Source organism: Trifolium pratense, linkage group LG5 (genome assembly GCF_020283565.1).
Source record: "Trifolium pratense cultivar HEN17-A07 linkage group LG5, ARS_RC_1.1, whole genome shotgun sequence".
NCBI lineage: Eukaryota > Viridiplantae > Streptophyta > Magnoliopsida > Fabales > Fabaceae > Trifolium > Trifolium pratense.
This window is the reverse complement of record NC_060063.1, coordinates 3,902,736-3,918,790: the sequence shown is the minus strand read 5'-3', so window position 1 is coordinate 3,918,790 and position 16,055 is coordinate 3,902,736. Positions and strand designations below refer to the sequence as shown.

Genomic DNA, 16,055 nt, shown 5'->3' with positions numbered 1-16,055 from the left:
GATTGTTTGAAAGGGTTTTGCGTTTAATAAAAGTAAATAACAATAAAGTAAAGGACGAGAAATTAAAGAGCAATAAATAAACTAGGTGTCTGTGTGGCCACACGGGGTTTGCGGTTAAGCGTTTCGAATCCCTCCCTTACTCTTGCTTGGTAAGTTGCGTTATACTATACCTTATTATTAGTTATAAGCTACCGAATTAAATTCTATTAAAATAAGCCTAGTGTTACTATACTTATTTCTCTTGCAATCTGTTTAGGTCGAACCAATTAAGCGTAGTTAAGTTTAGCCTTCGTTATTTCAAATCATTACCTTTAACGGGTTCAACCTCTAAAGAGTGCATCCTAACCTCTAAAGAGTTTAACAAGTTCTCTACGTCAGCTCGGTTTCCTAATATCAGTGCAGAATTTAACTACGTGATATTCTTAATTCTGCCTCCGTACCGTCAGATACTAAATTTAATGGTCTCATATTGGTAGGATGAAATGTCTTTTTGGTCTGGTCTATTAATTATGTTGTCACGGGATCAGCTAATTCCCTCTAAGTTCATTCACTTAATGTGATCAATATTAAGAATGAATAATTAAAGCAAAGACAAATATAGAAAATAACTTAATAACAATTGAGCATAAACTTTATCGAACCAGGGTTACATGTCTCGAGCATTCATAAGAGAGTTCAACTACTCGACCTAACCTAGGAAAAATAAATTACAAAGACAATAAAAGAGAGCAACCTTATTGCCTCGGAGTTCCTTGGCCTCCTTGCCTCCTCCTTAGAGTTCTCTAACTCTCTCTTGAGTATCACTATTGTTGAGAAATTTCTGAATGAATAACAGTGAATGAGGAAGGCTCTATTTATAGTTTTCAGTTGGATTTGGGCTTTTATTGTGCACCCATCGTATCCATCGTGGCCACGATGGCGTTGAAATTTGCCTAATCGTGGCTACGATGGGTCATATCGTGGCACGATGAAAGATTTGATCAGGATTTTCTGTTTTTCTTCACCGCCTCCATCATACCACGCTGGTTCTCATCGTGGCTACGATGGCTTGCGCTATTTTTGTCGTTTTTGCCCTTTTTTTATGTTTTTTCCACTTTTCTTGCTTTTGACCCAAGTAACTTCACTTTTCCAGGTATTTGCTTACTTTTGGGCTTCAATTGCTATTAAAACTACCTTAAATTACTACTAAAAACATCATATAATTGACTGTTATCAATCATTTAAATTTTCAAGCGCAGTAATTTAAAGGTATATATATATATATATATATATATATATATGAAGAAAAAAAATGAAAAATAATTTTTTTAGAGATATATTGTTGGTGTAGTGGTCTAATATACTATTTTGCCCCTCTAGATCACGTGTTCGAAACCCCCATAGATCATAGTGTTTGTTAAAATTAATATTTTTTTTAAAAAAAAACAGACAAAATGCAAAAACTTGGGATGGCTGTAGGTGTTGATCCTACAGCCTTCTACGCCATGAGAGTCTCTAGCCACTAGCTAGGCTATATACATTTAATTTCATTAAAATACCAAAGGTAATTTTGTAATTTCCAATTATCTTTTTATAGATGTGATTTATGAAATAAATTAAGAAACCCCTCTGTTACATTTCCATGACAACACACTCCTTGGGACACCTTGTGGTTTACTTATATTTTGCATATAAATACAATTTAAATTTGTCCCTTAATAAGAATATGCAGTTATACCAGCTTCTACAGGATATATATAATATGATCAATCTCTATAATACCCTCAAATTTTAAGTCTTGGAAGACTCCGATATTGATCTAGTAGGCGAAGAAAGCAGTGGTTTTGGTGGTATTTGTAACGAGTTCATGTTAACTTCTAACATTTCAATCACTTTACTCATTGTAGGCCTATCACTAGGAAATGTTTGAATGCACCATAAACCCACAATGATCATTCTCCTTGCAATCTCGTCGTCATCTGTATCCAATATCCCATCAGGTCTTAAATTACTACCAAGATCAAGCCTATTGTATACCCAATGAGGAAAGTATATCTCACTCGTATGACTTGCATCAGCATTAATGTTTTTTCTCCCTCCAACCATTTCCAACAACATCATTCCATAACTATAAACATCAGACTTGTGTGAAACTCCTCCAAAATGTCTATTCCACAATTCTGGAGCTGCATATCCCATTGTCCCTCTAGCATCTGACATCGAAATAATGCTCTCTTTCTTTGGGCATAGCTTTGCAAGACCAAAATCTGAAATCTTTGGGCAAAAATTCTCATCTAAAAGAATGTTATGTGGTTTTATATCAAAATGTAAAATTCGAGTGGTACATCCTCTATGCAAGTACTCTAATCCACGAGCTATCCCTTTGGCAATTTCATACAGTTTATCCCAACTCAAAGATGCAATGGTTTCCAGTCCCTTATTGTAAATAAATTTGTCAAGAGAACCATTAGGCATAAATTCATATACGAGAGCTTTTTTGTTACCTTCAAAACAAAATCCAAGAAGGGTGACAATATTAACATGAGAGGTTCTAGTAATACTAGCAACCTCATTAATAAATTCTTCACCATTTCCTTTTGATGCATTCAATATCTTTACGGCCACATGTGAACCATTGAGTAACTTTCCTTTATACACAACACCAAAACCCCCTTGACCAAGTTTAACCTTGAATGAATTTGTCAATTTCTTTATTTCTGAAAATTTATATCGTTTTTGCATTAGAGCTCCATGATCTTTTAAAAATGCTGTAATATTTATATCATTCTTTGTCCTATACCGAAATTTTCCTCGAAAACAACAAATTGTGATACACATCAACAATGCTGCCATTACTACACTTCCAACACCTGTTGTTAAAAGATGAGAAGTAGCTTATTATGTGCTGACAAAAGAAACAAAACTAAATAAACGTAAGACACTAAATGGTTTTGAATTTAGGGTGTCACAATTTTAAAATATTAATTATTTATTTTAGGTTAAAATTGTTAGCGAACACACAATTTAGGCAAGCTTTGCAAAGTTGCAGGTTTGGTGTTCATAGACGTGTTCCAAGCTTATGAGCAAGAACACAAAAAATAGGGAAGATAAGCAAAAACCAGAAAACTATGATGAATGATGAAACAATGAAGAAGATGATTGAAAACAAGGTAAAAAAATTTATTCATCCACACAGGGCCAATGAAATCTATTTTTCAAAGTATACATTTGACCTTTATTTATACTAGCTACACTAATGATTTGCGAACTAAGTCACTTACACATAAAGCAACTAACTTCACAATTGGTTGTAACTAACTCACAGGTTGTTGTAACCAACTTATTAACAAACTACAACTAACTTCCAAACTAACAAAGTATCAAAGTTGTGAACATCTGTACTCTGCAGATGCTCCAACATCAGTCAGCACATTTGAATTACACTTCAACACTTCCCTTTAATTCAAATGTTCTGATACTAAGTTGCTTTCTCAAATATTCAAATCTGTCAAGTTTCACAGCTTTTGTAAAACCATCTGCTAGTTGTTCCTCTGTTGGACAATACACCACTTCAATGACTTCATTCATTGCTTTCTCTCCAATGAAATGGAACCTGGTCTCCATTCATAATCCAAAGTGCCTTTAAAATACCAAAAGATCCTCTTTGCAGCTATCAAATAAGATTTTCTAGGATCATGCATAAATCTGCTTATCACACTTACTGAATAGCAAATATCAGGCCTCCTATTGCAAACATACCTCAATGTGTCAACCATCTGTCTAAACATGGTTGAATCCACTTTCTCTTCCTTGATGTACTCATCTAGTTTTGAATTTGTCTCCGATGGATTTGAAATTGATTTGCAGCTATTCATTTCAAATTTATCTAGTAACTCACCAATGTACTTTTGTTGATGCGTTACTATACCATCCTTCAATTTTGAGAATTCCATTCCTAAAAAGAATGAAAGTTCACCAAGATCAGACATTTCAAATTCTGATTTTAACTTTTCCTTCACATCTTCAATTCTTGCAATTCTACTGCCAGTTAGAAGCAGGTCATCCACATACAGACAAATTATAATTATTTCACCAATTTTGAAGCTTTGCACATAAACTCCAAACTCCACTATACATTTCTTAAATCCAATTTGGATAAGAAACTCATCAATTATCTTATTTCATGCTCTAGGTGCCTGTTTCAAACCATGCAGTTTGTACACCATATTCTCCTTCCCTTTAATTTCAAAACCTGGGGCTGTGACACAAACACTTCCTCTTCAAGTGGACCATTTCAAAATGCTGATTTAACATCTAAATGGTACATTACCCATTTGTTCTTGCAAGCTAAAGCTACTACAAGCCTCACAGTTTCAAGTCTAGCTACTGGTGCAAACACCTCATTATTGGAATAAAATTGGTTCTAAAGCCCCAAGTTTTAAATCTATAAAGTTTTGATAATAACAATAAGTATTAAATGAACAATTAGTAGTACTATAATTTTTGATCTAGTGTGCAGGACCTTTATAAGCAAATTTTGATGACCTTAAGTTTTGAAGTAAACAAACATGTTCTGAAAAGGTGTGTTCTGATAAGGACTCAGAATCAAGGACGTTCTGAAAGATTTTTGGTTCTGAAGCATTTTGACTCTAAAGCTACAGTCATTCAGAAGCAAAAAGACCTTAGAAGATGATCATGTTCTCTATGCAATGAAAAGTCATTTTCATGTCAGCCAAAATCAGAGAACGTTGGAGCCAAGTTACAAAGACCTTACTCAAGATTGGTATAAGCATTTCAAATGGATAATCAAGCTTATCAACCTTATTCCAATGCTGGGAAAGGTTAGAAGTCAAACTGTGAAGTTTCTCTGTTTGGTATAAACACCTTCTGCAGTGACAAAGTAGAGAAACCTCACTACCACTTTGGTCTGCAAACGTTGCTTTCATATCAGATTGCGAAGATAATGTTAACTGGCTACCTGATCCTTGCAGAACGGTCATAATTCACATGGAGCGTACTCTTGATCTATATATTCAACACTTCATCTTTGAAGAAGTGTAATCACACCGCACACTATCCATTGCACACTCTCTCTGATAATACAAGCACTCATCCTCTGAACCTTGAATTTCATTCACATTCAAAATATTTTGAAGTCTGTTTGTACTCATTGTATTTTAATCTTAAGGTTCTATTAGTGTATTATATTAACTCAACACACTTTATTTCATTCTTAAGTTTGAGAAGTCTCTTGTTGTGTGCTTGAGCATTGTGTAGAAGTTTCTTGTTGTGTGCTTGAACATTTGTAATCTTGTGTGATTACACTGAAATCCCTTGGAAATGCAAGAGGACTGGATTACTCTCATTTTGTGAGAGGAACCAGTATAAATCTGTTGTGTCTTTTCTCATCCTCTGATCTCTTTTATTGTGTTTACTTTGTTTTATTCGCTACAATCTTTGCTTAAGTTAAAACTTCGAAAAAGTTTTAATTTATCTAAAACACAATTCAACCCCCCCCCCCCCCCTTCTTGTGTTTTCACACCTTCACTCATTGTAATCAATACCATGCTTTTGCAAGAAACCTCTAGCAACCAACCTTGCTTTGTGTTTTGAAATTGTTTCATCAGGGTTCAGTTTCACTTTGAACACCCATTTCACATATATTTCCTTCTTCTTCTCTGGCAAGGCAACTAGCTTCCAAGTCTGATTTTTCTCAATTGACTTAAGCTCTTCTTCGACACATTACTTTTCAAAACATCTCTGAAATTCACTAGTTCAGAATCAGCTAGTAGTGCAAAATGAATTAGCTCACCTTCATCATTAACTGCACTGTCAGTAGTGACTTCACAGTCATTTAATCTAGATGGTACATGCTTTGTTCTTTGAGGCCTTGTTGACATATGAATTCTATCATCATCATCATCACTTGAAGTGTGAATATCTTGTTCATGGTTGGTACCTTGATTTTGATCAAAACCATTGTCTGGTTCAACTTCTTCATAACCCTCTTCTCCATCTAATTCATCACTTGACTCTAGATAGACATGACTATATTGAACCTCATCTCTGTACACAGGTTCTGTCTCCCACTTCCATTTCTCATCCTCATTCACTATCACATCTCTACTGATGTGTACTTTAAGAGTCATTGATTGTACAACTTATATGCACCTGTTGGATGATACCCTATGAGTATCATAATTTCACTTTTGTCTTCAAGTTTGGTTCTCTTAGCATCTGGCACATGCTTATAACACAATGAACCAATAATCTTGAAATGCTTCACACTTGGTTTTCTTCCACTCCAAGCTTCTTCTGGCACTGTTTTCAACTTCTTTGTAAGACACTTATTCAAGATGTAAGCAGCTGTAGTTACTGCTTCACCCCAGAACTTGTGTGGTAGATTTTTCTGCTTTAGCATGCTTCTAGCCATATCCAACAAAGTTCTATTTCTTCTCTCAGCCAGTCCATTATCTTGTGGTGTGTATGGAGCAGTAACTTCATGCACAATTCCTTGACTTATGCAGAAAGTTTCAAAGTCCCTTGATGTGTACTCACCACCACCATATGTCCTTAAAATCTTATTTGATTTATCACTTTCCTTTTCAATTATGACTTTAAACCTTTTGAACACATCTAAATCTTCACTTTTAAGCTTTATTGTATACGGCCACAACATTCTTGTATATTCATCAACAAAAGTGATGAAATACTTGCTTGCACCAGTGATGGAACCTCAAATGGACCACATATGTCAGAATGAATCACTTGTAAGGCTACACTAGCTTTCTTAGGCATATCAGACACAAATGAATTTCTGTTGTGCTTACTCTTCACACATACTTCACAGATTTCATTTATGATATTAATTTTAGGCAAGCCAATCACCAATTCCTTGGAATACAAATCACTGAGGCTCCTAAAATTCAAGTGACCATACATTTTGTGCCATAATGCTTCAACATCTTCACTCATTGTTGTAGACAAACACATCATAGCATCAATTGTAATGTTGCATTTATAGGTCCTGTTCTTTGACAAATTAGATTTTAGCACTAAATCCTTCTATGCATCAAACAACTTCATTGAATTACCATCAATGGTTACTAAGAACCTTTTCTCCACTAATTGACCCAAACTCATCAAATTACAACTCATCTTTGGCACATATAGCACCTCTTCAATTATCACTTTTCTACCATTCTTGCTTCTGATGACAATGTTACCAGTACCTTGTGCTGCAAGTTTGCTGCTATCAGCTAACCTTATGCTTGTCTTCTTGCTTGCATTAAAATTGGTTAACCATTCACGGTGTGCAGTCATATAGTTAGAACATCCTGAGTCAAGATACCACTCTTCACTTTTCACATTATCATCACAGGTAGTAGCCATCATTAACACAACATTTCTAATACCTTTACTCAATTATAGCAACATTCATCAACAAAGTGACCATATTTTTCACAATTATAGCACTTTACCTTACTCTTATCAAAGTCCCTCTTCTTCTTGTTTTGGTTCTTGATAAACCCTCCTCCTTTAGAGGATTCAGGTTTATCATCTATCTTGGACTTGTCACCATTTGCCCAACTACCTTTTCCCTTTCCTTTCTTCTTGAAATTCTTGTTGTTACCCTCCTTCTTACTAGTTTGAGCTTGCAATGCTTGTTGATTCAATCTTTCTAAACCTCTGTTATTCACTTTAATCTCATGTGTCTCTAATGAACACTGCAATTCTTCAATTTTCATGGTAGTTCTATCTTTTGCTTCTTCTATGGCCACTACTATGTAATCAAATTTTGGATTTAAAGATCTTAACATCTTTTCTAATACCATATTATCAGTGATATTCTCTCCACAATTTTGCATTTGATTCACAAGTGCAAGAAGTTTTGAGAAATACTACCTTTTGATCTTCCTCCATTTCCATTGATTCATATTGCCTTTGATATGCTTGCAGCTTCACACTCTTCACTTTATCACCACCAGTATGATACCTTTCAAGAATATCCCATGCTTCTTTGGATTTCGTAGCTTTTGTAATCTTCTCAAAGTGTTGAGAATCTCTATACGTTGTTCTTTGTGCTTCGGTTGGATTATCACCCAATTCGTCATAACTTTTTTGCATAATTTCACTCACTTCTTGAGCCCCAAACCGAGATTTCATCAATGCACTCCATCTGTGTAACATCCCAGAAGACTTTACGTATTGTCGACTGACCCTACAAACCAACACGAGTCTTTTCAGCGTATCTTGTCATCACTCGCACGCTTTCCGAGAAACTTCCCAGAAGGTCACCCATCCAAAGACTACTCAAAGTCAGGCACACTTAATTGTGGAGTTCTTATCGAATGAGCTACCGAAAAGAAGATGCATCTTGTTGATATAGGTAGTACCAAACAATTCTTATATGTCTTCCTTCAACCATGCAGTTCCATACCTGCACGGTCTCAGGATCCCTCTCATTCCGATGTGATTCATTTTTGCCTAGAAGCTGCCAGGAGCCGCTAATTGTCATGCCTCATGCACCGACAACCACTCTCCGCCCTCGTCAGACCCGGGCGTTACAATCTGTCCCAATTCTTGTTATCAAGAACCAGAATATTGGTTGAAAAACCGCCATTACCATTCATCTTTGCTTATCAAGAAAGAATTCGAATCACACGCCTCACTTAGTGTTTCCCTAAGATTGATTTCCCCTCACAAATCACTCATGTTTCCCTTTGATCAAACCAGGCTCTCGATGCCAATTGTTAATCGCAGCACACAATCTACGCAAACTTTGCAATGTTGCGGGCTTGGTGCTCATAGATGCGTTCCAAGCTTATGAGCAAGAACACAGAAAATAGGGAAGATAAGCAAAAACCAGAAAACTATGATGAATGGTGAAAGAATGAAGAAAATGATTGAAAGCAACGTAAAAAAAATTATTCATCCACACAGGGCCAATGAAATCTATTTTTCAAAGTATACACTTGACCTTTATTTATACTAGCTACACTAATGACTTGTGAACTAAGTCACTTACACATAAAGCAACTAACTTCACAATTGGTTGTAACTAATTCACATGTTATTGTAACCAACTTATTAACAAACTACAACTAACTTCCAAAGTATTAAAGCTGTGAACATTTGTACTCTGTAGATGCTCCAACATCAGTTAGCACATTTGAATTACACTTCAACAAAAATAACATTGACCGAAGACACATTTACTATATAGTTGCTCTTTCTTTGTAAGTGTATTCATTGAGGAATTTAGGTAGTATGTATGAGATTTTAGGTTCAATTTTTATTAGATCTATTGTTAAAAAAAAAAAAAAACTTTGAAACGAAATATAAACACGATTTTGATATATTTTTGATATATTACCTATAACGACTTTTGTTCTCCAACTAGAGTGACCACCTGCAAGCATAAGAATTGAGTACAAGAGAAACAATTGTTGTTGAGTCTTCATAAACTTTATAAATAAGAAAATATAAAATAAACGTTCTTGCAATAAGCCAATAACTATGAATTATACTCACATTTGTTCATTATATTATTTTCGAAAACACCTTAACTTTTTTCTTTTTTTACTCCTTCCGTAACACTATATAAACACTCTCTTAACTTTTTTTTTAGATGCGTAAAGAAAAACTTCTTTTTTAGATGGGATATGCATTATCTCTTAAAAATTGTGGATAATTTTCAACAACCAATAAAAATTAACCACATAAACCACCCCTTCATAATTGGGGCGATCAATTTACTATTAAAACTCGAGTCACTCCGTGTCTTCCACAATACCCACAATGTGGTATACCAAACCAATCTAAATCCTCTCCAGATTTCCTTATTAACTGCCACACCACTAAAACGCTCAAAGAGGATAAAAAAAAATTGGTAGAATGATCATAAGGCGCATTTGTTTCAGCTTAAAAAAATGATTTTTTTTTTGTATTTTTTAAAATAGATTTTGTAAAACCGTTTTTTAAAATATTACAAGTTTTTTATATATTCGTTTTATATGATGTCAAAAATAGTGTTTTAATTTTGAAAAAATGAATATATAAAAAAAAAAACTTGAAATATTTTAAAAAATGGTTTTACAAAATCTATTTTAAAAAATACAAAGAAAAGATTCATTTTTTAAAAGCCGAAACAAACATGCCCTATGATCATTCCACCAAAAAAAAAATTTATCCTAGCGTTTTAGTGGTGTTGCAGTTAATAGAAATAAAAAATTTATTTAAGATAAAAATAATTCTTTTAAATTAAAAATTTATTCAAGATTATCCAAAATTGAAATTAAAAAAAAAATTAAATTGTATATTCACCCTTTAGACGCCTCTTATTAATCTATGAGTAGATATAAAAAAAATCTAAATCAATAGAAGGTTGAAAGTACATACCGTTTGTAGTACGATGAAATTGTAGAGGAAAATTTGACGAAGGACTAGGCGGTAAGGATGTTGGCGGAAGTGTAACTGACCTATTGTCGACGCTACAATGTGTGCTATTGCAAACTATATATAGAAAAATTGTTCACTATTAATAAAAACTATATGAGTAGAACATCTGTATGTGAATTTTACAGCCAATTTTGGCACTGTTATCAATCTATCTATGAGTAGAACAACTAACTGCGTTTGTTTAAGTTTCAAAAAATATGAGTTTATTTTGAAAAATTTAGAGATTTTCTTTTATAGATTTTTTAAAAAAGTGTTTAAAGCTTGTTTATACCTTTCGCGTTTGACATTTTTGGCTTCTTAGCACTAGATGTTGTTGATCTTTTGAAAAGAATTCAAAGGGTCATGAATAACAATGTTGTCTCTCTTAAGTCTATGGATGTGGTTTTCAAAAGGATTGAGTTAGCCATTCAAAAAGGACTAGCGGCGCAGCTTGTTGTCCATTTACCTTTCATTAATGTGTAATTATTTTAGATAAAAAAGAAATACATTTTGAAACTCCTACATTTTTACATAGGTTCCTTATCTTTAAAAGTATAGATCTTAGAATTGTTATTAGGATTAGCTTTACATTTTAAGGCTAAAAAAAATTCTTTTTTCTTAACAATAATTTTCTAAAAAATCTACAAATACTATTAATATGATAAAAGTGATTTTTTTTTTTTTAAAAAAAAAAAAGATCTTTATTTTAAATTCATCCCAAACAAACGCATCCGAAATCTGAATCAATAGAAGTCGTAGAAGGGTGAACATACATACCAACATCAGGACCTTGTGATGAAGGAATAGGTAAGAATGTTGGTGTTGGTGCCGGCGCCGGTGTCGGAGATAATCGAATTGAGCTATTTTTACTGATATTGCCACTACAATTTCTTGCAAACTGGTTTTTCCTGCTGCAATCTATATGTAACCAATTTTTTTTCGCCATTAGAAACAAATAATCGCTGACAGAATAAATTCATCTTGTTGTAAAAGAAAAAAGAATAAATTCATCTTCATATGAATTTTAAAGATATAATATATTGAGTTAGTAATTCAAATGTTAGTTTGTTAGTTTGTTAGCTTGTTTGTAAAGTTAGTTAAGAGTTTGTTAATAACTACTCTACTATAGTTAGTTAGTTAGAACTATGGTTACTTGCTAGTGAAGCTAGTATAAAAGCATTGTACATAATCATTTTTCATAAATGCCAATTACTTCTCTTTTACTCTAAACTCTTCTATCTCAATTCAATCCCAATACAAACTATTTCTCTAACAAATTGGTATCTAGAGCCCTAAAGATTCAATCTTGCTGCAAAAATCAAAATTGAATCATGATGAATCCTAACAATGTTCCATCGCAATTACCAAAATTGAAAGGAGACAATTGGGATCGGTGGAATATTCAGATGCAAGCAATCTTTGGATTTCAAGAAGTGCTTGAAATCATTCAACAAGGTTATGCAGTGGTTGGTGATGAAGGGACTGCAGCTCAGAGAACAGCATATGCAGCCAACAAGAAGAAAGATTGCAAAGCAATCTATCTGATCCATCAAAGTGTTGATGAGGTGAACTTTGACAAGATTTCAACCTGCACAACTGCAAAACAAGCCTGGGATACATTGGAAAGATGCCATACAGGTGATGCAAAAGTGAAGAAAGTGAAACTTCAAGCATTGAGAAAGCAGTATGAACATGTGGAGATGGAAGAAACAGAAAAGATTGAAGATTTCTTCAACAGAGTAAGAAATATCACAAACTCAATGTCCCTTAATGGAGAAGTAATTACTGATCAACAATTCTGTGAAAAGATCCTCAGATCTTTGCCCTCAAGGTTTGATTACATAGTCTGTACAGTAGAAGAAACCAAAGATCTAGCAACAATGACTCCAGCAGAATTAATGAGCACTCTACAAGTAAGAGAATTGAGACTCAGTACAAGAAATGAAGAGAAAGGTACAGATCAAGCCTTATTTGCAAATTCAAAAAAGAAGCATGATGCTGGTAAGAACAATTGGCAGAAGAATAAAAAGAAAGAAGGCTTTGAAAATTCCAAAGGAAGTGACAAAACTGAATCCTCACACAAAGGAGGAGGAGGTTCTGGCAATTCAAAAAATTCAAAGAAATATAGTAAGAAAGATGTTGAATGCTATAACTGTGGAAAACATGGTCATTATGCAGATGAGTGCTGGTTTGCTAAAGGCAACAAAGGAAAGGGCAAGAAGAAATACAATGATGCAGCCAATGCAGTAGAAGAGGAGGAAAAATCATCTTCAGATGAAGAAGATGATGTAAAGCTCATGATGGCTACATTGAATGAGATTAGTAACAACACATCAAACACTGATTACTGGTTTCTTGACACTGATTGCTCAAATCACATGACCAGTCACAAAGATTGGCTAATTGAAATTGATGCCTCAAGAAAGAGCAAAGTGAGGTTTGCAGATGATAGAAAATTGCAAGCAGAAGGAATAGGGAAATTAGTGATCAACAGAGATGATGGAAAGCATGTAATCATGGAAGATGTGCTCTATGTGCCAGGTATGAAAAGCAATCTCTTAAGCCTAGGCCAGTTAATCCAGAAAGGCTTTGCAGTAACAATGAAGAACAATTCATTAGCCTTGTTTGATGCAAAGAAAAATCTGATATTGAAAACACCTCTGTCAAAGAACAGAACTTTTCAAATCAACATGACAACTGCAAAAGTCGTGTGCCTAAGTGCAGTAGAAGCAGATGACAAAAACTGGATATGGCATGCTAGATATGGTCACTTGAACTTCAAGAGCTTGAGGGAATTAGGCACAAATCACATGGTTACTGGCTTACCAATTATCAAAGTCCCTGATAATGTGTGCAAAGTGTGTATGATGGGTAAGCAAACCAGGAACTCATTCAAATCAGAAGTTGCTTCAAGAGCAAGGCAACAGTTAGAAGTGATATATTCTGATATATGTGGACCATTTGAAGTACCATCACTTGGAGGTAACAAGTATTTCATTTCTTTTATTGATGAATTCAGTAGAATGATGTGGATTTACTTAATCAAAGCAAAGAATGAGTCATTTGATGTATTCAAAAGATTTAAGAAGAAAGTTGAAAAAGAGAGTGAAAAATCCATTAAGATCCTAAGGACTGATGGTGGAGGAGAGTACACATCAAATGAATTCAAACAATTTCTTGCTGATCAAGGAATTGAGCATGAAGTGACTGCACCATATACCCCTCAACATAATGGTCTAGCTGAAAGAAGAAACAGAACAGTGATGAATATGGTTAGAAGTATGTTGAAAGAAAAATATCTGCCAAGCAATCTTTGGGGTGAAGCAGTCAACACTGCTGTGTACATTTTGAATAAATGTCCAACAAAGAAGCTAAACAACATTGTGCCTGAGGAAAAATGGAGTGGAAAGAAACCAAAAGTGAGTCATTTAAGAGTTTTTGGCTCAATATGCTACAGCCACACTCCTGACCAGAAAAGAACAAAGCTGCAAGACAAGAGCAGACAAATGATACTTGTTGGCTACCATCCCAGTGGAGCATATAAACTATATGATCCAATTAGAGAGAAAGTTGAACTTGGAAGGGATGTGAAAGTGTGTGAACTTGAAAACTGGGACTGGAAGGGCAAATGTGTTGACAAAAGTGCCAACACCATTCCACTCATCACTAGTCAAGAAGAATATGATGTAGAGAACATCACTGCAAACACTGAAGCAAGCACAAGCTCAAATAGTGTTGCAGATGGTTCAAAGAGAACCAGAGTTCCATCAACAAGACTGCAAGGTTTTGAAACCTACAGAGATGATGTGATTGATACAGAAGGAGATTTAGTACATTTTGCATTATTTGTAGATACTGAACCAGTTAGCTTTGAAGAAGCAATAGTAAGTAATGTCTGGAAGCAAGCCATGATTGATGAAATTAAAGCAATTGAAAGAAACAACACATGGTGCTTGACTGACTTACCAACAAATAAGCAACAAATAGCAGTGAAATGGGTGTTTAAAGTCAAACTAGACTCTAATGGTTCAGTTGCAAAGCATAAAGCCAGGTTAGTAGCAAAAGGATTTTTGCAGAAAGCTGGCTTGGACTATCATGAAGTTTATGCACCAGTTGCTAGAATTGAGACAATTAGACTAGTAGTAGCAATTGCAAGTGTGAAGAATTGGTCATTGTCTCAAATGGATATAAAATCAGCATTCCTCAATGGACCCCTTGATGAGGAGGTATATGTATCTCAACCACCAGGTTTTATAAAAGAAGGAAAGGAAGGAATGGTGTATAAACTGAATAAGGCTCTATATGGATTAAAACAGGCTCCAAGAGCATGGAATAAAAGGATTGATGGATTCTTAATACAATCTGGTTTCAAGAAAAGTGTAGTTGAACATGGAGTATATGTGAAGCATAACTCAAGCACAGCAAAAATCTTAATCATCTGTCTTTATGTTGATGATCTCCTTGTTACTGGTAATGATACTAGTGACATAGCTACATTCAAAGAACTAATGCACTCTGAGTTTGAAATGACAGATATGGGAAAACTGAACTACTTCCTAGGATTGCAATTTGAAGCAACTAGTAAAGGTATCTTGATGCATCAGAAGAAGTATATGAAAGAACTACTGCTAAAATTCAACATGCTTGAATGCAATCCTGCAGTAACACCAATAGAAGTAAATTCAAAATTGGATTTGGATGATAATGGTGAAACTGTGAATGAAACTCTCTATAAGCAGATGGTTGGATCACTCAGATACTTATGCAATAGCAGACCAGATCTAGCTTTTGCAGTTGGAGCTGTGAGTAGATTTGTAAACTCTCCAAAGAAATCTCACATGATAGCAGTAAAGAAAATCATGAGATATGTCAAAGGAACAATGAACTATGGCATATTACTTCCAAATACTCTCAGCAATGCAGTGAATAGATTGGAAGGATTCTCATACTCTGACCGGTGTGGTGATCATGTTGATAGAAGAAGCACAACAGGTTACATTTTCAAATTCTTAGATGCTCCAATCTCATGGTGCTCTAAGAAACAGCCAGTCATTGCTCTCTCATCCTGTGAGGCTGAATACATAGCATGTGCCTTTGCTGCTTGTCAAGGCATTTGGCTTGAATCTCTGCTAAAAGACATCAAAATTGAGCTGACTGAACCAATGCAGCTACTAGTAGATAACAAGTCAGCTATCAACTTGGCCAGAAATCCCATCTCTCATGGAAGAAGCAAACATATTGAAACAAGATTTCACTTCATCAGAGATCAAGTCAACAAGGGAAAGATTGTGCTATCTCATTGCCCTACTGATGAACAACAGGCTGATATCTTAACAAAGGGATTGAAGCATGACAGGTTCATTGGACTAAGGAACAAGCTTGGTGTAAAGAGTTTGGAACATTTGAATTATGGAGGTGTATTGAGTTAGTAATTCAAATGTTAGTTTGTTAGTTTGTTAGCTTGTTTGTAAAGTTAGTTAAGAGTTTGTTAATAACTACTCTACTATAGTTAGTTAGTTAGAACTATGGTTACTTGCTAGTGAAGCTAGTATAAAAGCATTGTACGTAACCATTTTTCATAAATGCCAATTACTTCTCTTTTACTCTAAACTCTTCTATCTCAATTCAATCCCAAT

At 34.6% G+C, this 16,055-nt stretch overlaps 1 protein-coding gene across 2 annotated transcripts in view; it reads right to left on the bottom strand.

Moving 5' to 3' along the window:
- Positions 1–1,544: 1,544 nt before the first annotated feature.
- The window catches only part of LOC123887358 (PR5-like receptor kinase), a 48,150-nt gene continuing 33,639 nt past the window's right edge, over positions 1,545–16,055 (bottom strand). Inside the window, exons 4-7 of one of the 2 annotated variants that reach the window (XM_045936668.1) lie at positions 11,197–11,337; positions 10,381–10,494; positions 9,356–9,391; positions 1,545–2,849 (exon numbers count right to left, since the gene is read on the bottom strand). In XM_045936668.1, the coding sequence (XP_045792624.1) occupies positions 1,771–2,849; positions 9,356–9,391; positions 10,381–10,494; positions 11,197–11,337 (1,370 nt within the window). In that variant the 3' untranslated portion in view covers positions 1,545–1,770. The remainder of the gene's footprint in view (positions 2,850–9,355; positions 9,392–10,380; positions 10,495–11,196; positions 11,338–16,055) is intronic. The other variant, XM_045936669.1, reaches the window with a different exon arrangement.